General features: G+C 38.7%; 1 protein-coding gene across 1 annotated transcript; it reads left to right on the top strand.

Moving 5' to 3' along the window:
• The first annotated feature begins 241 nt into the window (after nt 1-241).
• On the top strand, nt 242-8,959 carry LOC140168320 (uncharacterized). The gene is made up of 5 exons (XM_072191683.1): nt 242-391; nt 2,699-2,970; nt 3,325-3,638; nt 6,092-6,157; nt 7,335-8,959. The coding sequence occupies exons 2-5, from the start codon at nt 2,741-2,743 to the stop codon at nt 7,418-7,420; spliced, it is 696 nt and encodes a 231-aa protein (XP_072047784.1). The 5' UTR covers nt 242-391; nt 2,699-2,740; the 3' UTR covers nt 7,421-8,959.
• The last annotated feature ends 14,319 nt before the right edge of the window (nt 8,960-23,278 follow it).

The raw sequence follows: 23,278 nt of genomic DNA, 5'->3' as shown, positions 1-23,278 counted from the left end.
GCTGAATTGTATTCATCACTCTCAGCAGTGCCAGCACCATAGATGAATGCTCAGCACATTATTCAAATAAATAAAGATTGCCCCCTAAAATTTTGCATATGTCTCTTTCACAGTATACCACAAAGCAAACACAAATCCATTGTACTGCCCATTGAAGCATCACGATGTACAAAAGAGGCTACACGGCCACGCCAAATTTATAATCTCAATCCAACTTTTAAAGATCGCTCGCATACGGAACGTTCATAACGTGTGTAAAAGCATTATCAAACACGCGTGTAGCGTTCACGATCTATACGGCTGGTACTAATTATTTCACTTGAGCAGCATCACTGAAATTTACAACCTGCGTCCCACTAATCGCAGGCTTTTTAACCAGAAATTACACATAGTAAGTATTGAAATTTACGTTTTTGAGTTACAGTATTTTGTACACATTTGTTTACTTTTAAAGTTTAGAGAGTGGGATTGTAATTGTGTGTCGATTGACTTGGGAAAAATGATATTGAAAATGTTGAATGAACGTAAAAGTCCGTGCGTTGCCGATATCGATTACTTTTGCCTACAAAGCATTGCACATGTTGGACATGCCATGATAATTATAGGCCATGTGAATCAAATTTTCAGATTTGCGTCCGGCCGTTTTTCAAATCTCATGCCGCCGATTTTTCATTATTCATTATTTTATGCAAGAATGGTTTTTATTGTGTGCATTTATGTCAATACATGAAACAGGCTTTGGCACTCATAGTCATGTGACTTTTGAGTTTTTAAAAAATTGAGGAATGTGAATTGTGATATTAAAAAATACAATCATGTATAAAATCATGGTGATCTTTTCCTTTAGATCACCCTCGCTATAATATACTATAATAGGGGCTAAATTATTATGTTTGCATCAAGGTTTACTTTTGCATCAAGGTTAAACAGTTGCCAAACACTTTGAAGTCAAGGTACTTTGTATTGGAAGGAGGGCAGGGCTTCGATAAATGAGGGAAATCATGGGGTAAAAATCAAGGTCGAAACAACCTTTGTGAAACTGAAAGTGAAAACAGCTATTTTGCTAGGAAGTTTTTGTCTCAAAAAACAATTTAAAAATTATTAAAGAAGCAAGAAACATACCTTCATAAAACTTAAAAGCAGCATCACTTCCATCACATGAAAAGACAATTAGATGAGTGGAAAGTGGCAAAGAATGTGTGAAATGAGGGGATTTTTTAAAAAGAAAAATACATCACACTTTTTGTGAAACTCGCTATTTTGAATAAATGCAGAATAGCATCAAGCAGTAAAAAACTGTCAAACGCACTTGAACAAGGCTTATAAATATTAAGCAGGCACCCAGGCTTTTTTTTTACCCCATGGCTGCCCAGTTTTAGCTCCTGGTGTGTCCAATATTTTACACTGTAAACTATAGGACCCAGGAGCCATCTTTGGGAACAGGAGCTCTTTTTAGCTCCTGGTCCAGGCATACTTAATATAAGGCCTGCGCTTGAGAATGCTTGATACGCGAGAGCGTAAATCGCCGTCAAAGCGAGCATACTTCAAGTTCAAGCGCTCGTGCTGCGCGAAAGTTTTGGAGTTTGCATCACCGATTCAGCTCTTTTACGTCAAAAAAGTGCTTGGAATGTTTTGTTTTTGAGCTGCAAGTCATGAAGTTGCCAGTGAAATAACCCAAGTCCGCTCTCTCCTATACTAATTACTATCCTTGTTGACTATAAATTTTATAATAGTTTGCAGTAAATCTTTGATGAGAGCGTATTTTTTAGCATACACCGTGTATTAACTGCGTTGAAATGCACTTGTCTCTGATTGGCTGCTCTGCTGAGGTGATCTGCTGTTGCTGAGTGGAAATTTATGACTTGAACTAGCTTATTTGATGTGGTATGATCTCCTGATCCAAATCAGCCAAAAATGAGTACAGGTGCCGCCAAAACAAGTATATTGAGAGGGGGGGCTGAAAATCAATATTTTCATTTTTTGTTGTTGGTTTGCATAAAATTGATGTCTAGAATTCCATTTATGAAAGTTGCATAAATATTGGAGTTGTCGTTTTCTTAAAATGACCATTTTATGTCCAAAAAAGATCATACAATATGAGGGCGCTTTGCATAAAACATGCACACACTCCTTTCACAGGTGACACATTCTCAAGAAATTGACCGTGGCACCTCAATTCCATTGGACATTCAAACATTCAAATGCCTGCCAAAATCAAACCATACTGTGTGTACATTGTAAATCGCTCAAATTCCTTGAGCAGGTACTATTTGTGAAAAATTAAAATATTGGATCCAACACATGCATTTTGTAATCTACGATAAAATTGGATGCTTTACGCCATGCAGAAATAAGGAAAATATGGAGGTTATCCAATATACAGAGGATAACTAAAGCATGAATTCTGCTTGTCCTCAATACATTTTGGTTGTCCCCAAAATGTGTCATACTTTTGAAGGTAGAATATAGAAGTTGTCCAGGGGATAAGTACAAAGCTCAATATATGGTTGTCCCCAGTGATTTTTGGACAAGAGGATAAGTGCTTATTTCGAACACTGCTTTACGCCCAATATTTACATGTATTGGTCTTGCTATGAGTTTGAAAATATTGGGACTTGACTACGTCATCCAATACTCATAGCTCGACCAATAAATATGTGCTCACCAGATCTTTGGATGCCTTTTTTTTTAATTCTAGAATCTTTTAGAAAGGACCACATTACCACAACAGAATTCCAAGATGTCTTATTCGTCTAGTAGTAGAGGAGGAGGAGGAGGTTATGACAGAGACTGCAAGGTGTACGTAGGAGATCTCCCAGAAAATGCAAGGAAAGAAGAACTTGAAGATGCCTTCAATCACTATGGTCGTCTGAGGAGCGTCTGGGTAGCAAGGAATCCACCAGGTTTTGCTTTCATCGAATTTGAAGACTCCAGAGATGCTAAAGATGCAGTCAAAGAACTGGATGGAACGTAAGTAAATTTTCATTGTTCATTGAAGGTTCAGTGCATGTGAAATTTAGTCTTACTTCAATCAGTGTGCTGACCTAGGCTACTTAACATTAAAAATGTGACATTGGGTAATTTTTTTAATCAAGAAAAAATTGCAGGAGTGGATACTTAAATATTTTTGTCATTTTCAAGTAAAAGAAACATTTTAATAAGTACATACATGAAAAAATCTCAATTTGGGCTTGCATGCAAGTGTTTTGTACAAATCTAATTTAAATATGCCAATCAAACATTTTTTTAAAAGCCAAATCACTGTTCAATGTCACACATTCATTATTTATTCCCAAATTTTGTTTTGTATCTGCATTCCTACAGACGTCTCTGCGGTGGCAAAGAGGTCAAAGTTGAAATTGCCAGTGGACTGACGAAGGGGTGGCGGCCGTGGTGGTGGCGGCGGCTACGGTGGTGGTGGCGGCTAGGGAGGGGGTGGCTATGGTGGTGGTGGCGGCGGATACGGCCGAGGCCCCTGCGTGACAGACGAACGAGAGTTGCTACGCATGCGGAGAGCGTGGACACTTTGCACGTGGCTGTAAACATGGACGCGGACCGGGTGATGGAGAGGGTTCAAGGAATGGTGGTGGTGGTGGTGGTGGTAGATACAGCAGCAGTTACAGCAGCAGCAGAAGAAGGTACAGCTTAATATGTGTTCGTGCATTTATCTAATGTTGGTTTAAAACCTTGAAGGAAATGCAGGACTTCTTTTGTGGGATTGTTATAACCATAGAAAATATACTTTATGTAATTCAGTCTGGGGGATATGTTGCACATGCTTTGTACATTACCAAGCCAAGCAGATCCAGAGACCTTATCAATGTTAAATTAACAAGTTTTGGATGTTAGCTGCATGCACCTTGTCCACAGGGTATACATACTATGTATAAAAATATTATTACTTTTACAGAAGGGCTTATTTTTTCCCATACCTTAATTTATATTTTAAATTCAGGGCTTTTATCGTCCTCCATAACTTCCCATTTTTTCCATCCCAAGCAAAGAGTAGGGAATTATTAAATTTATATACCCCTGAGTAGCTGTTGTGCACTCAAGAAATCTGTATCTAGATTGATTCGAATTGGTTCCTAAAGCAGCTTAATCTTCCCTATATGAGAGGTATCAAATTCCCTCTGATTGGTCAGTGATTGCATCCACCATTGCCACCCCTTCTATAACCAAGTTGCAGTTTTTTTATCTTTTCAAGTGATTTATTTTACATGATAAGCAATGCCAGTAATCTGAAGTAGAAGCCTGGCAATATTTTTTTGGTGGGGGGGGAGGGGGTGGGGTCTGAGTTACAATTGTTGGGAAACTCTGACCAAACATTTATTTTTCCAGAGAAAATGTTTCAAATGTATCAACAATATTGATTCAAATTTGTTCTTCTCATTGCCAGGAATATTCACTTGCACTGTCAGATTTAGCACAGCAAAAATTATTGCACTACATACATATTATGTCATCAAATTTCAGACCATATCCCATCCTTTAATCATGCACAACACAAAGGTATTTTGAGAAATATGAATTAGGTGATTAGTTAACTACACTGTATGCGCTGTCAGCAATCTAATAACTTGGATTTTAGTTTTCTTTAGAAAGTGATATATTGATATTATTGGAGAGTCGATTTATTGATTATTATCGATACATATACATATCGATGGTCCTTATAGCCTATAAATGTGATTCCGTTATATTAGTCAACTACACTGTATATGCACTTTCAGCAATCTAATAACTTGGATATATCGATTTTCTTCAGAAAGTGATATCAATCATTTTGGATAGTCGATATATTGATTAAAAATTGTCGATATATTGATGGCCCTTATAGCCTTAATGTGATTCCATATGAACTCTCAGAGTACAATGTAGTTTTGTGCATTATAGGATGATGGGGTATCAGGTCAGTAGCCATTATGTTGTTAATTATTCCATGATTTAATTTTTTTAATAATATAGTTTCCTCCTCATTACAAAGCAAAATATTTCCAGGGGATTTATACCAACATCCAGATTTGGAGTGTTTAGCACCTTAGTGCAAAACAGGTTTTTAAAAGGCTTATGAAGAAAGTGTTTTTACAACTCCCAATTACCACAATAATGTTTTTATTCCTAATTTTCAGGGTCTTTGATTTTGGATAAGTCTGCGGTTATGTTCCTCGGGTCTTCTCCCTACAATATCATATCAGTCAGTCAGCATGTGCTATTATAGCGTCACGTGTCTAGCATGTGATCATCATAAGTTTAGCATTGTGTGATCACAAGACCTGCACATGGCTTCAGGTTTTGCATAGCTATAGTTTCTTCTGCCCTATGAGGACCTAGCGTCAGGTGTCCGTCTATCTCTTTCCAAACCACAAATTTCTTACAAAAAGCTTCTAAAGTCACCATCAGGCGTGCACATTTTGCAAAGTTGGTTTTCGATCATCGCCCTTCGGTGATGAGAGCGCAAGGCATTCAGATATATTTCTTGGTGTTTGGTTTTCGGCGAGTTTACGGTTCATCATTTCATTGATGGTGGGAGTGCCCTGTACCGTCCGTCTATCAAAGCACGTGCCAGTTTAAGAGTTCACATGTTTCGTATTTTAACAGAGAAATGTTCATTTTGCAGGGTAAGTGTGTGAAAATGACACAATAAGGTTGTTATTTTCTGGTTGATTTTAAAAGTAGCTTCCTTGAAAAACAGAAGAAAAAAAAAAGAATATGACCAAACATCAATTTCCAAAAACAACAATTTAGTAAAATCTGTGTGCATGAGTAGGTTGACCTGTTGCCTCAAAGTGCGAGTAAAATGCAAAGCACACATCGAGAGATTTTTAAAGCAGAAGAAAGGATAGGTTGTCCTTGTCTTTGCTCCATTTAGTTTGCTCTATTATAATGTTATGAAAAGGAGGTGATAAAACAACACAAATAGTTGACATGTTGGATCTTTTTCTGAGCTCGAGTAAACCCATTTTCGTTTGTTCTTGTCACCAGAAATTGACATTTGATATGGTATGTGCACATCTTACTATTTATTGTGGAGCTGTTGTTATTTTTAAATTAACACGTTTCATTTTGGTTTATCTGCTCCTCTTTGTAGCCGTTCTAGGTCCCGTTCTCGCTCCAACTCACCGAGACGCAACCGTCGCTACACCAGAAGTCGCAGGTTAGTATTATTTTTAAAATGATATCGTAATAATAATACATGGGTGGTTCTTATAAGGCGCAAAATCTTCTGAGTAACTCAGAGCGCGCAAAAACATGAAAATGTCAAACAAACATGCAATTAATTCTGTGAATCTGGAAATGTTTGGTGAAAGAGAAGAATATGCCGAATGATGGGACAATTGACTTTTTGAGATTTTATCAAGCATATGTGACCTGCTACCATGAAATAAGCGTAAAGTCACAAGTTGGTAGTTTTGAGATGTCCTGGCTGCTGCGTTGGCGTTCTCTGTGTTTCACATGCACCTGTTCAAGCCAATATTATGGCCCATTCAAGAAGGACATAATACTGGCTTGTACAGGTGCGTAACAAACCAAGAACATTGAGTCAGTAGCCAGCAATAAGGATGTTTCAAATCTACACTGGTACAGACTAATAACTTGTGACTTCACGCTCATTTCGTGGTAGCAGGTCACATATATATGACCGCAAGTTTATAAACATGATTTTCACCTAGTTTGCCATTGGATAAACGGAAAATTGTCCAGAGATTGCCAGGTATGGCACGGAAGTATTGCATAATTAATTATACCGTCCTAGGACAATGAATGCACTAGGGTAAGCTCTACATCAGTTCCCCATGTGATCAGTTTGGCTGGACATGGAAACCCACAATGTCAACTTAGGCATGTACACATTTATCCAGTACATACACCCTATCCTTCACTGTGGGAGGTAACTTTAAGTCCTTCGTTCCATCGACAGCCTGCACATGGAATGCACTCCTGCCTCACATTCCAGAAACGGGAAAAAGTAGGTTAACAGCTGTCTAGGGGCTAACCTGTCGGCTATACCGTAATGATAACAGCTATTTATGCCTTGATTTGTCTTGAAATAAAAAAATCAAAAAATCAGGAGGACCAGGACTCACTTTTTCCCATTATTAAATTTTGATGAATCCAAGTGTGTGAAAATATTGGATCCAACACATAAAGATAAAATCTGATGCTTTACGCCCAATATTTATTGGTCTCACTATTAGTTTTAAAATAGCTCAACCAATAAATACGGGCGCAATCGGTCCAATTTTATATCAAACTGAGTCCTGGTAGAAAAGCTCTTGATTGTTTCCCATTAATCCCATGTCTCTAATTATTCCTCTTATTTTATGTTTCAGCCCTTCTCCAAAGGACTAAAGAAGATGCTGATCGCCATTCAGTACACAAGACGTGGTCCAAACTGTGTGAAGCTAAATGTGGGTGAAAGTTTGTAAAACTAAAAAAAAACTATAAAAAAAATGTTTGTATTTGGAAATCAAAAATCAATGTACTAAGACTGACAAGTGAAAGAACTATGACATCTGCCTAATTTAGTTTCATGTACAGTATTTATGTTATCATTTTTCACCAAAAAAAAAATCATGTCAAAACCAGGGGGTGTATATTTTTTGGGGTTTTGTAGTTTATTAGTTATTAACAGTATTAATGTCCACCAAACTTAAATGAGATTCACTGTGGGCCGAGACATTTATGCGAGGCAAAAGCATAATGTTCATTTTTGTTATATTATCATCTGTACAAGGTTATATAAAAAAAAGTATTTCATTTAGAAAGTGCATTGCAACCTCTCCATACATGATGCATTCTGAAAGTTTGTAAATGTTCTTTTCAAATATTTTGGTCATCTTTTGTAAAATACCCCCTCCCCCTATAGTGAAGCATTTGGTGAAATGAAATTGGGGAAATTGAGATTCATTTTTAAAACCAGGTGAATTACACTTTTTGTCATATTTCGCAAGTATTTTGAAAGAAGCGAACGTGTGGGTCACATTACGACATAAGTTGTCAGAAACGCACATAGCAAATTTGTACAAAAGTAGGGGAGAGTTGGTTCAGTTGCCCAATCCCCGAAGTTTGTTGGAACATGGATATTTTCAGATGCAGTAGTTAATTTTGTTGAAGGGATTCTGACACCGGTATTAATTTTATGAAGTATGTCAGTATTTCACAAAAATTATAAAATTAACTATAGCTGTGTCAGAAATGCAGATGTGCCAACTAACCCAACTCTCCTTTGCAGTATACAGTTTTGTTACATAAAATATAATCTACATTGTGCAACAGTGATGTACGAGGCTTAAATAAATATTTTTAAAGTGAACAAGCTAACAAAACCGTAAATATTTTCAAAGACATCACAATATGCCATGTTTTGATGTGAATGGTCACAGATAGTGTTTAATCTAGCATTCATTGTAACAGTTTATGTACACTTTTTCATTTTATTTGCTATTTATATTCATTGGTAATGGTGAGCTCCTAAGAAAAGGCTGTGTGCGCATTGGATGGTTTGAAGGGTATTAAAACAATCATTGTCTTTAAAAAGACAATGCCACTAATGAAGTTAGTTTCAAAACTTTCATGCCATGAAAATAACTCTCACTATCTATTCACTTGATAAAACTATCCGTAGAATAAAATAAATGTATAATGGGCTATTCGAGTTGAAATCAATACACCCCGTATGGAAGACATGACCTTAATCCGAAGGTATAGTCTATAGATTTCAAATGGAGTCGCCCATGTAGGTAACCCCATTTGAAATTTACACTCCCTGTTTTGGAGATTAAGGTTATTGTTTTTTCATAGGGGGTGTTACGAGTGTATGGATTTGTCAACTGGCATAGCACAAAAGGTACACTGATACGGCAACATCCTCCTCGTTTCAGAGGAACGGTTGGTATATGAATAGAACTTGTGTCGCAGCTGTAACCAAATATTAGTATTTGCCGTCAGGGCCTATTTTTATTTCGTCTTTGTTGTAAACAGTTTGTTTCAGGACTAGTTTTATAAATGTTTTTGGTACTCGTGCGTGATACGTTCAGTAAGTGAGGAAATGTACAAAATTATTACTATCTGAAGAGTGATGTATTGCCACATTGATAATTGGTATTACAGATAGGCAAGTATGTAAGGACTCAAATAATTTTGATTTCTTTATGCAAGTGTCAATTTAAAGCTTGAACCTACCCACCTCAAGCATCGACACATCGATTCGATGCTGATGATTGAGTTTTACCTCAATCATCGGCATTGAATCAACATTGATAATATGCTGAGGCTTGAGGTGGGTAGGTTCAAGCCTCAAATTGATGCTTGCATAAAGCAACTTAACTTTGAAATTTACAAAGACACAAAGATTATAAATAATTATTATTCTCCAAAGAAATGGAATTATCAATTTTCAGATGCTGTCACTGTTTAGTAAAATGTGTAAAATAACAGACTTGTATTCTCTAAACTGAAATGGATAGTAATAAGTGCAGAGTGGAGGCACTATTGTATAATACAAAAATTTGAAAGGATCTAAAAAAAAACCTGACAATACCAAATTGTTTTCTGTTCTCATGGTGCCGACTACTAAAGTGTTTTCAGTGACAAAGAACGCTCGGGACTTCAGTACAAATAAATCTGTTGCCAGAACATTTAATGAATGAATAGAGACGCTCATCCGATTTATAAAGTGTTAAAGTTATCGGTAGTGGAACAAAAAATTTGGAAAATGCTAATACAGTAAATATTTACGATCCTTTTTTAGTAGTGTCCACCTTAACTAAAATTAGATAATGATTGACATGAAGAAACTCTATTCTTGCTGTTCTGTACTTTTTCTTTGAAAGTCAATTTTTTTACAGGTATTGTTGAGTGGAACTTATAATTCCATTTAAGTATGGTTGTGTGTTGATGTTAAAAAAGTGATGTTACCAATTTCTTATACATGTACATGTTCAAACATAAATAAAAGCTAGAGCGCTCAAGGAACTTTTATTGGTTGTGCAAGTTCTTCAATTGAGTATTTGTGGATTTAGGACCCAAGACCTGCGGGTCGTCCTTAGGCTAATTATGCAACCCAGTCGCATTAAGACCTGCGGGTCGTCCTTTGGCTAATCATGCAACCCAGTCGCATTAAGACCTGCGGTCGTCCTTTGGCTAATCATGCAACCCAGTCGCATCAAGACCTGCGGGTCGTCCTTTGGCTAATCATGCAACCCAGTCGCATTACATCGCTATACATTATGGCCAGTCAAAATATGCAATCTCCCACCACTAATTGCAACAGAATTCATTTCACATGCATCCATCTCCCAAAAGCTCACACAAAAGGGTTCAGAAAAAATATAGTTTGTTCTGTCCTTGATGTACAGTACTTGAGTTATAGGGGAAAGGTCAAATGTCAAAATCTGGTGATTCCACAGGGTATAAAATTGGCAAATTCTCTGATTTTAATCTAAATGGTCTCAGATTGCTCCGCTTGCAAAAACATTTAAAAAAAGATAAGTTAGCCATAATCTTAGGTCAGCTGGTTTGTTACCTTGTAGACTGTCCCACAGTCTCGGTTCGGTCCGGCCTGGATAATGGAACGATAGGCCTACATAATAGCCTATAAAAATATGCCATAGTCCTTCACCCCCCCCCCCGATTCTAAATACACAGCGCCCAAAACCAATTCACAGCGCCCAAAACCAATTCCTCTTTCTACACAAATTGATGCCACTACACTAATCACACCTCCTATATTGAACGCTAAATTTCAGTGACCGCTCCCCACGCCGAGACTGTTCCGAAGTGTTAGAGATTTCACTTCCAAAAAATCGTTCAACTAAGCCCGTGATTCTGGTGTCAATTATATGATAGCCCCGCCCCAGTTTCAATTCAAATGATGTGATGCGCTGCGCTGGAGATCGAGTTTGGGACACTTGTAAACAACTGAACGGTATTGAGCTCATCTGGCACGCGTACGCGGTCTGGGGACATGGTATGCGCAAGGCAACAATATTAAGTTCACTGTTCACTGCATAAATAAATCCTATTCATGATGATTTTATTTAGCAAGTTGAAAATATGATGTTTAAGGATGTATTTAAAAAAAAGACTATGCAAAGAAAGTGTTAACATGAAGGTCTTGTTTGCACGTTTTCTCTTCTCATAGTTCTACAGTTTCTCAGGGCTATTAACGTGTTTTATCTGTCATGAAAAGGCCGTAAGCTAGTGTTAAAAAATGCGAGAAAATTACTCTAAGTTTAATGAACATTATGCATAAATTTATACACTAAGTATGGTAAAAGATAAAGTTTTAGGCCTATCTATGTGTCGATCAGCATTTCTTATTTCTTATTTTAGCCAATATATCAGGATACTCAAAGTACTAAAACGATTTATGCAGCCGTATTATGGCCTTTTTTTGGACAATCTCCCTCACTTCAGGGGCTGTGCAATAATTATGAGCTGGGCTATGGGGGATTTCCAAATAGCGTACCAACAATCTCTTGCCCTCCCGGCCTGCCACAAATCACTTGCCCCCCCCCTCCAGTTTGCATATGTCAAATTTGTGGGATCCCAATTTGCAAATTTTAAAAGGTCTAGATAGGACCTACCTATATTGCGAGTGCAGCGAGCGGGGCTTTCCGTGCTGTTTTCCTAAGTCTTATAGCATTTTGTTTCAAAGACGCCCAGTGCCGCAGACAAGGGGTGGGGGGGTGGGGGTGGGGGGGTGCGTTACCCCGGGTCCGTAAAAAGTGAAGAAAACATACTTTACTATGTGGCAGTAAAAGAAAAGATAAGGGACCTCAGGGGCCCGTAAATGGTAAAGAAAAGATACCTTGTAATTAAGGCATATTTTCTTTGCTTTACTATATACGGGCCACCAAAGGTCTCTTTTCTTGTCCATTAGGCCCAAGGTATCTCTTCTTTGCTTTTTACGTGCCCTCTGAGGTCTCTTTTTTCTTTTTATGGGTTCCTTAAGGGCTGGGGTATGAACGTTTGGACAGTATTTATTTTGGGACATTAGAGCACATCAGACATATCGAATTGCATTCTGAATACGAAAAATGTCATTCTGATATCAAATAATTTTGATTTTTTTAAATTTTCAATTTAATACACATTTTATGGCAAATCATTAAAAATTGATATTTTTGATATTTAACAGTACTCATGGTACTTGAAGTAAACTTTATAAATCTGATGATTTATACTTAAGGGATCTAAAATGAGCGTTTATTGCGTTTCGACAGTATTTTTTGTGGGACATGAGAGCACCTCAGACCTATCGAATTGCATTCTGAATACGAAGCATGTCTTTCTGATATCAAATAATTTTCATTTTTGAAAATCACAATATAATACAAATTTTATGACAAATTATAAAAATTTGATATTTTTCAAATTTTTGATATATAACAGTCCTCGAAGTAAATTATATAAATCTAATGACATATTCTTAAAGTGTATGTAGCAGGGAGGAAAAGCCGACGGTCAATTAAAAATTTTGACCTTTCATATTGAAGACATGGATTTTTTCCCCAAAAAGACCTATTTTTTTTTGGTGTTTTGGGAAAAAAATCCATATCTTCAATACGAAAGGTCAAAATTTTCAATTGATCGTCGGCTTTTCATCCCACCTACATACAAAAATTAGATTTTTAACTTTTTCCATTGAAGCGCATGGCTAGCACGCAGAGCACTAAGGTATCTTTTCTTTGCTTACATACTCACTGAGGTCTCTTTTCTTTCCTTTACGGGCCTATGGTATCTTTTCTTTGCTTTTTACGGGCCCACTACGGTGTCTTTTCTTTGCACGGGTCCATTATAAGGTCTGTTTTCTTTGCTCTTCTTACGCGTACGGCTCATAAAAATCAAACAAATTGCGGGCCCGTAAAAAAAAAAAAAAAGCAAAAGAAAAGAGACGTGCATTAAAAAAAAAAACCAAGATAGCCTTTGAAGCACACCCTCTAATAAATATTTCACTTGATTTTCTGTTTGATCATCCTCGATATAATGAAATCTTTGAGAAATCAGGAGAGTGCAGCTTAATCGTGGGAACACTAATTGCACATTTTCGCGCGCTTTGCCCGCATTGTGCCCATCAGTTTATTAGGCCTATTTGATCATTTACCTTTAAAATTGGCAATTTTTCCGCGCTTCGCACGGAGTTTGTTTCAATACCTATGGTTTCAATAAGTCCAATCTGGGAGCAAAACTCGCTAATTCAAATTGCAAATTTTGACCAACTTAACGATTCATACTTGGATCATTTTAGCTTAAATTGGCTTAAAATTGGCAATTTTTTTTGCACTTCTGTGTAAGTTGTTAAGAGAAACTTTATTTGGGAGCAAAATGCCACTTTAGAATTGCAAATTTGTGCGCGCTTTGCCATTTGTCTCCTTCAATGTTCATATTTGATTTATTGGCAGCTAAACATGCTACTTTTGCTCCGCTGCAACATTATGTTTAAGGATTTTACACCAACCTCCGTCCCTCACCACTCACGCCACTGTTGCCCCCCCCCCACACACACACATACTTATCACTGTTTATGAAGTCCTGCACATCACTGATCAAAGGGTCCCGTGTGTTCACATTGCCCCCGGGGCCCGTAATGGCTCTCGGCGGCACTGAAGACGTCCCATGAATATGTGACAAAAATCGCTTGCTTCCCCCCCCCCCCTTCTCGGCTGGAAAAAGTAACATTGCTTGCCCCACCCTTCGAGACGACTGAGTAAAAAATGTTTGCCCCAGCTCCAAATGTATTAATTTCTTACAATTTTTATTCATAGATACAGGGGCGTCGCCAGACCTTTTTCATTAGGGGGTGTATAAGAGTCAATGATTGCCAACGAGCCGCTAGCCGTCTGTGTGCCGACATACCAAATAGGCCTACTAGAGCGGTTGTCACTATATAGCTGAACCATGTTGCATCAGCCGGGGAGGGACTTTGTTTTCATTTGACACCTTGGGGATCGTAGGCATACCTTCTTGGCATTTCGCGCAGGTTTTTATTTTTTTTATTTCTTGGACAAGTTTTTCCTGTAAATTTATTGTGTTAAACATGTTAAACAAAAATTGGTAAATGTCGAAAGCAGAAACGAAAAATGGTAATTTGTTTGACCACAACGCAGGGGCCGGGGGGGTGTCTGAGGGGGGATGTTCCTCCTGAGGAGTAAGAAATTTGTGCAAAATGAAGACCTAATTGAAGCGATTTGATGGACCATTTTGACACTATAGAGTGTAAAATTTTAGTTGGAAAAAGCCCAAACAATTGTGAAATGAGCGGTCCATGAAACCTTTTGCGCGAATTTTGTGGACAAGTTTTCCCTATTATTGTAGGCCTATGAATTGTGTTAAACAAAAATTGGGAAATGTTCCAAACAGAAGCGGAAATGGTTATATGTTTGGCCACAATGCAGAGGGGTGTCTGAGGGCGGATGTTCCCCCTTAGAAGTAAGAAACTTTTGCATAATGAAGACCTAATTGAAGCGATTTGGTGGACCATTTTGACACTAAAGGCCTAGAGTGTACAATTTTAGTTTGAAAAGCCGAAAAAAATTGTGAAATGGGCGGTCCATGAAGCCTTTCGTGCTAATTTAATGGACACGTTTTCCCTACATATTAGCTTATATAAATTGTGTTTAACATAAATTGGAAAGTGTCGAAAGCAAAAAATGGCTACTTGTTTGTGCACTACAGGGGGGTGTCTGAGGGGGATGTAAGAAACTTTGGCAAAATGAAGACCTAATTGAAGCGATATGGTGGACCATTTTGGCACTATTTTGTGTAAAATTTTAGTTTGAAGTCTGGCAAATATTGAAAGCAGAAGCGAAAATGGCTACTTGTTTATCCACTACGCAGGGGGTGTTTGAGGGGATGTTCCCCCTCAGAAGTTGTGAAATAATGTTCAAAATGAAGGCCCAATTGAAGCCATTTGGTGCATCATTTTTACACTATTTAAATCATTGCTTTACAAGACTTGAGAGTTGAGACTCACAATATTAAAGCATGCATGTATTGGTGTTAAAGTCAGCACAGAGTCCGTCTTAATAATACTGACTTGGTCACAAAATGTGACGACGCGCGACGGGCCCTGAATATTGGCGGGCCGGCAGTAATTTTCACATGCTTTTAGGACGAGGACCCGCCTTCAAGCAATGCCTAAAGTAATTGCAGGCCTATTATAAGACCTACTTCCGATCGACCCGACTGTATGTTTTTTATGCATAGGCCTACTATACGTGCAATGTTAACTTTTTTCTCTCAGCGGGCACAAATGTTTTTATTTTTTTTTTCTATCATGTCTATTTTTAATAATTCTTTTGCCGTCCCTTCTTCTGCCACCCCTGCTTTATTTTATCACGATACTTCTGTAGTTACTATAGAATAAAAACATAATTGATTTTTTTACAATTTTTATTCATAGATAGAATTTTAGGAAACTCCACAAAATGAAGAATCTTGACTCTTTTTTGGGTGCAAATTTCCTTCTTCTACGTCCCCATGAAAAGCCAAAAGTATAGCAAGATTCACTTTGTTATAAATGAAGTAAAAGAATATTCTGATTTATGGGCATAATTTGCTTGAAATTTTATTCAAAAATGATTTTTAGATTTATAGTTGAGTACCCTTTTGGGGGTGGGGTGGGGGTATAATTTTCCTTCACCGAAGACTCACTATAACAAAAAAAAAAAAAAAAGAATTAAAAACAAACAAAAACAAACAAATCAATATTCATGATATTTTGAATATACTTTCTTTCAATGTTTTTGATATTGTTTGTCAAATGTAATTCCAATCCCACTTCCTTCAAATCCTTCGGGAACTGATCCCATATTACATTCAGCACAGAATTCTCAGCAGTAAAAAAACATACCTAAAACCCAGCCTAAAATAAAATATCTTGCATTTCAATTACTCGGAAAAATTACTCAATTCTTAAAAGTTTCAAATCACTAATAAATGGTAAAGACACTGTATCACTGTCAAACTCGATCAACATTACGCGTTATGTAAATAAACCACTCGACTTGATTTAGTCCTATTGTCCATATGCGTACATGTGCGCGTGCGGTTTGCAAATGTTTGCTCATTATTTATCAAGGGAAGCTTCTTCCAATATCGCCGCGCCGCCAAGCTGCATTGATTGGTCGGTAATTGTAGTCGCTTACACCACTGCTTACACAAACGGTGAGGCAGTAAGAACACGGACGTGGTATATAGAAAGATTGCGTGACTCCAAATCCGTAAAAGTGAACTTCCAGCAGTTTGTGGGAGCTGGAAGTCAAATTGCCTACAGACTGGGAGGGTCCGTGTATTGGGTTGATTTTTAATGCTATGTAATCTACATTACCAGTCGTTCTCCACGGACCCGAGGGAGGGTCTAGTTACCTTGTAGACTGTCCCACAGTCTCGGTTCGGTCCGGCCTGGATAATGGAACGATAGGCCTACATAATAGCCTATAAAAATATGCCATAGTCCTTCACCCACCCCGATTCTAAATACACAGCGCCCAAAACCAATTCACAGCGCCCAAAACCAATTCCTCTTTCTACACAAATTGATGCCACTACACTAATCACACCTCCTATATTGAACGCTAAATTTCAGTGACCGCTCCCCACGCCGAGACTGTTCCGAAGTGTTAGAGATTTCACTTCCAAAAAATCGTTCAACTAAGCCCGTGATTCTGGTGTCAATTATATGATAGCCCCGCCCCAGTTTCAATTCAAATGATGTGATGCGCTGCGCTGGAGATCGAGTTTGGGACACTTGTAAACAACTGAACGGTATTGAGCTCATCTGGCACGCGTACGCGGTCTGGGGACATGGTATGCGCAAGGCAACAATATTTTTAATGCTATGTAATCTACATTACCAGTCGTTCTCCACGGACCCGAGGGAGGGTCTAGTTACCTTGGTGACATGGCCATAAAGATCAAAATCCATTGAGCCCTGCTGACCTTGACCTGTTTTATGATGTTACATAAAAACATTGCAATTGTTTTTATTTTGATTCATTTTTGTCAAAGGAACAATTTGAGACCGATTGGATGAAAATATTTTTCAATTATTGTGGACCCCAAAATGTTGACATTTTTGCCTAGAACTCTAAGAACTGTTTGTAGGAGAGGGGTCAAACTATTCTGAATCCTTATATAAATAAGAGCAATTTACATAGATACCGTAAAAACTCGATAGTTAGCATATGTGCTTACTATTGAGCCCTTTTAAAACGTGCAAACATTAAATGCCCCATTCAAAGTGTAAAGGGTTTTTAGCAAATCATCCATACACATAGTTATATACAAACCTGTAAACCTGCAAATGTGTTTATCAACCCCATTCATTAGCTCAGTTGGAAAAATTGGACTTTGGTAAAATTTCATGTTTTCAAAAGCGCTTGATAGTAAGCACATATGCTAAGTATGGAGTTTTTTTCGGTATGGTTTTTAACAAGATTTGACCAACTTCTAAATTCTGGGACTTTTGATACATTATTTAATATGCTTTTCTGAAATGAATGGTGAATTGGTGATTAAATGGATTATGTTGCAATTAGTGGCTTAACCCATTATTTCCTTAATTTTGATCATTTCTGATCTATAATTATGTTGACACCTGTATGTGAGTTTCTGACAAAATTATCCTGATATTTGGCCATTTTCCATGCGCTTTGAGCGCATTTATTCCACTTTTGCACCATATTCATCAGTTAGGCAAACTTTTCCGCACGCTTCGTGCACATTTTTACCATAAACGTATTCTGTGGCCAAAAGATGCTGCATTTTTACAACCCCATCACCCCCCCCCATGTCAAAAAGAAATCTACGCCACTGCGGTGGGCCCTGGAGCTCCAGGGTAAAAGATGGAGGTCAGTGTGGAGAGCTGGGGTCCAGATCTTGGTCCAGGTAGTGGGGATGGGGAAGGGGAGGAGCAATTATAGGCCTAATTATGTGTAGGACCTACCCCAGGGGTACAGTGGGTAGATTTCTTTTTGACATTGGTGGGGGATGAGGTTGGGAAAATTCTTGAAGTGAATGCAGCACCTTTTGGCGACAGAATAATAACTGGCAAAAGTGGAATACATGTGTGTGAAGCGTGCAAAAATGGGTAATTTTGAGGCTAAAATGGCCAAATATAAGGTTAATATGGTCAGAAACCCACATTGTACAGGCGTCAACATTGGGAATGGCCGTGGCTTACATCTCTGTTGTGTCTTTTTTTTTCCACCAGTCCCCGAAGTACAGGGAATAATAAAAAAAAACATTGGGGGATGATTGTATTGATCACCACCCCTGACCATCCCCCCTGGGATCTATGCCTATGCAGGGGCGGTGAATTATAGGGGCAGGCAAAGGGGTTTTGGCAGGCCAAGTGGGGAAAAATATTTTTTGGCATGTCAAAAGGGAAAGGGCAACTGATTTTTAGCATCTTCAGATTTTTGGGCATCACTGATATTACACCCAAACTTGTAGAAACATGAGGGTAAAATTGAGGGGGGGGGCAAAAATTCTTTGGCAGGCCGAGAGGCTGTCAGGCTGAGAGGGGGTGGGGGACAAACAAATTTTGGCACACCCATTTATAGGAACTTGGGAATTTTACCCCCTGGCCTGGGGGCTCATAATTTTTTATAGCCAATTTTTTGCATGTTTTTGTGGTATTAAAAACTCGGGTGGGGGTTCTCCATGGTTGGTACGCCCTATGCGCCACCATTTTGGGGTAGGCCTACCCTTTCCAAGGATTTTGATATATTTTAAGGGAACGTTCACAAACACTTTTTGGGGGCATGATGCAAAATGGAGGGGCCCTTCAAAGTTTTGACCCTCCTAAGCAGGTGCCCTGAAAAAATTGACCACAAATTTTCCCAGGAAAATTGAGTTTAGGCCAGTGCTTTTCTATAGTATGGGGTTGACCCATAATTTTCATGTCAAATAGGGGGCCCTGAAATTTTTGAGACATGAAAAGGGGGGGGCTGAAATTTTTTGTGATTAATTTTTTTTGCATCAGGCCACCCAACAAGTGTTTGTGAATGGTCCCTAATATTTATGGGTGGGATTCACGCTCAGGTGACCAGTGGATGGACCGGGGGGTGGACAGTCTGGTTCAGTGTGAGCGGGAAGGTAAGTGGTACATTTTCTGCCAGACATGCGATTCTTTAAAAATCTGGCATAAAAGGGGCTGTGCATTAATTATGCACCCTGGGGGAGGGTAAAATTGGGGGGGGGGGCAAAAATGTTTTGGCAAGCCAAAAGGGGGGCGGGGCCGAGAGGGGGGGCAAGTGATTTTTGGCACACATTCTTGGGCAGGGCTGTCAACTTTTTGGAATTGCTTGGCGTGAGACAGGCGTACCGGGATTTGCCGACTCCAATGTTCATTTTGTACCACGATTATTTGAGCCACGGCGCTCGGGAATGTGAAAAGCAGCTAAAAGCGGGGGGGGTAAGAGCGATAAATTATTCATGATGATGCGTGAGATTTTACTCATTTTCCAGCTTTTTGCGTGAGATTTACTACCTAGGCGTGAGAAAGTGACCCAATGCGTGAGACTCACAGTCAATGCGTGAGAGTTGACAGCCCTGTTCTTGGGGCGCCTTTTAAATAAAACGCTCTATAAAGGCTTAGGAAAACCGTACGGAAATGCTTAAATATGCCAATTTTCCTGCTCGCATGCGAGTCGCAACATGTATAGGCCTAGATCATTTTAAGGTTTGCAAATTGGGATCCCATAAACTTGGCATATCCGGGGGCGGGCAAAGATTTTTTGGCAGGCCGAGAAGGGGGAAAGCAATTTTTGGTGGGCCGCACAGTGTCTTCGACCCTATATCTTCATGGCAGGAATCGCCATGGTAGGTAAATCCACAGCCACGATTAGCCATTTGGTTCAAACCTTTAAAGCTCTTTTAAACTAATAATTAGTCGAGGGACATAACTAAGGCTACTCACAATAGCCGGGTAATCGATCTTGGTTGTGCGTGATTAAGCTTGTATACCCCATTGAGGTCAATGGTCATCGACTTTATACTGCCTACAGTGAGTGCAGCTACACGCTGCACGCTGTAGTCCATAACAGGACCAACGCAATATAAAATGGTCAAATTTTGAGTTCAAAGCGCACGGCCAATTTTCAAAGCGCATTCTAGCGACTATCATATCTGTTCAACACGTATTTCCAAGTTTATGAGACCAAATCTGGTTTCTTGAGAAAAAAATCATGACGGGAGATATTCATCATTTTCTAACCCGGTATCAGAAGATTTTCGTCTGATATCAAAATCGTGCATAGCAATTCACGTGTATCGATCCCGTGTATTCATTTTAGTGTCCCTTCTGCACCAAATAATTATTAGCCAGGCGGTGTCGGTGTGGGCCGCTCATAATTATTGCACATCAGCCCCTAAACTGGGAGCAAAGAAATTTGGTATTGTCAAAGGGGGGGGGGGTGAATCCCTGGGCAAATATTTTTTGAGGTTCCCTGAATCGCTGGCATTATTCGCTGCCCACGTTGGCGATCGTAAGAGCTGAGACGAATATACCTCTTGTCTCAGGTAAGAGTAAATCAAGACTGCTCCCTAAAGAGTTTGCGTTTGTCTCTTACACAATGTATCACGCCACAGATACAAATCCTTCTTCCGTCTATCTGATATATCACGACTTGCAAACGAGGCTACGCAACTACGCCAACTTTATAGTCTCGTTCCACACCACTCTTCGCCATACATACATTCTCCCAGTCACATTTCCCTAACATAATATGAAATTTAAAAAAATAAATGAAATTTCTTTTGTCAGAGGCGCCGGCGGGGTTCGAACCCACGCTGCAATCAGCCGCTATAATGTACTCCTATACGTCGGATATTGACATAACACCAGCGCCTTAGACCGCTCGGCTATCAGGCTTGATGGTAGCCCTACTAGTATAGGGCCTTTTTTTTCTTTTTTACACACTATATACTCCGAGACACCATGCTATAAACTGAGAACTGCTAAAAACCCAGTGATAGCTCACAACCCACTAATCGCTGTCCTTTTATCTCGGGGACAGCGGTTAGTGGGTTAAGCAGTTCTCGGGGTTTAGCGTGTCTCCGAGTATAGCGTGTAAAAAATAAAGAAAAAAAAGGCCCTATACTAGTAGGGCTACTTGATGGTGTCATGATGAAAATTTAAAAATATAATCGCAACTTCATTTCTTCAACATACCAAGTGACAAGCAAAGACAGAAAACGTAACATATTTTGGAATTTTATTTGTTTAAAAACATTAATGTGTATTAATAGCGCTCAATTGTTGATAACTAGGCCTACGTGTTTTATAAATGAGGCTATACACGGCGTTACACGCACAATAGTCGGGACAATAGTAGGGTACCTGCAGGTAATATGGGACCATTAAGGACGTTTAGCTTATTTGCATAAAAACTAAAGAAGATATGCCCACAAGAGATTGTTATGATGAACAACCTGTCCTTTAAGATTAATAAAACAGGCAATGTTACCTTGTTTTTATGTTTGTTTGGACGCTATGACGTCAAAATGACGTCATCGTCAAGTGTCCCATATTACCTGCATGTGCAGGTAATATGGGACACTGTGTTATCTCTATGGTGAAAATCAAAAAGTTCAGAAAATCACTCTTTTGTTCTAAGAACGTTTTTGTTACATGATTTTGAATGTTAAATGCAAATTTCTACAAGAAAATTCAATTTTCTAAATAGTTTTGCTTTTCGCATTGACAATGCACACAATTTCCTATGTGTCCCATATTACCTGCACCCATTCAGTTGAAAATCAGAGAAAATAATCATTTATAAAAGGAAAGTGCCACTTGTCAGTGGAATTTTACCTGCTGATAAGCTTAACCCATCACCTAAAGATCATAAAAAATGACAAATGCCCCCTCAGTACCAGAGTTTTTGGATAAACAATCATAAAATGTGACGTCATTGATTTTATATCAGGCCAAAAAAACGACATAATTTTTTGGGCAATTTCACTCTTTTTGGCATTGATTTCCAAGAGTTTGATACACAGACTCCAAAACTGCATTTCTAGAAGCACAATTGATGTCTCTAAACACTTAACAAATCAACTTAAAGTGTTTACCTTCTCTAAGCTACTTTTTTGTTAAAATGAAAACAGGTGTCCCATATTACCTGCTGTCCCATATTACCTGCACCTACCCTATATCGATTTTGATTCACACGTGCGCTACGAACTCGCCGTATATGGCAAGCTAAGCGGCTCAGAACGTGGGACTAGCTACGCGCAGCTTCTTTCTCGTTACGTGCAGCTTATTAACCAATCAGATTCGCGGTTTTAAACACGTGGAGCTGATGTAAACATCCTCTCTCACAAATATTGCGTTGTTAATTTTTGTAAATGAAAATATCTGTAGTAGGACTAGGCCTATATCAGCAAAAAAATGGTATAGGTGCTATTTAAGTAATATCTGAACAGAATGATGATTGTTCTATATTTAGGGGCTATCATTTTCTTCGGAAGGGATCCCAAATATAGGGGGTCATACTTTTTGGAAAGAAAAATAAGGGGGGGGGGTCATAAATTGATAATGACAAAATGTAGGGAGTCACAAGATGACTACAGATAGTGTGTTTATTGTATTCAAAACGACTGATTTCAATACAATTTTAGCCTGTGTAGGGGGTAAGGTGTATCGGTGGTGGGAGTCGGGGGTCATAACATTTTGATGCCGAAATAGTGACGCCGACTTTTGTAAATTTAGGACCCCCCGTTCCGAAAAAAAAATGATGACCCATTTTACTCTCTCCATATTTACACAGTGGCATGTGATATCGCTTTCCTGCAATATCTTTTTACACAGCGCTTTACATCAGTATAGTAGTTGTTGTTTGACCTTCATATCCCCTGCACCGCTAAATACAGCACGAGTATAAAGTTACTTGCTATTAAACACGGTGTAAACTTGGAAACACTAAATAAATATGCTTTGTGTCATTTTAGCCAGGCATTAGCAACATGTTCTCTTGACACGTGCTGTGATTTGGCCTCCTTTACCTGTTCGTTATCTATATGCTAATTCCGTAAATTAATTACAAGATAATAATTGTGAAAGAGGATACCTATAACTATACTACGCGCAGCTAACGACCCAACCACGTGATTAAATTTGACTATTTTGACTGGTCAAACAGCTGCTCGTAACGAGAAAGAAGCTACGCGTAGCTGTTCCACGCTTTTGGCCCCCTTGGCTTGCCATAGCCGTATACTAAAAGCATAGATTATCAATGTGGCGTGGCCTACCATTTTTCTTGTA

This window comes from Amphiura filiformis, chromosome 13 (genome assembly GCF_039555335.1).
Source record: "Amphiura filiformis chromosome 13, Afil_fr2py, whole genome shotgun sequence".
NCBI lineage: Eukaryota > Metazoa > Echinodermata > Ophiuroidea > Amphilepidida > Amphiuridae > Amphiura > Amphiura filiformis.
The sequence above is the reverse complement of the archived record's forward strand: the minus strand, read 5'-3'. Positions and strand labels throughout refer to the sequence as shown.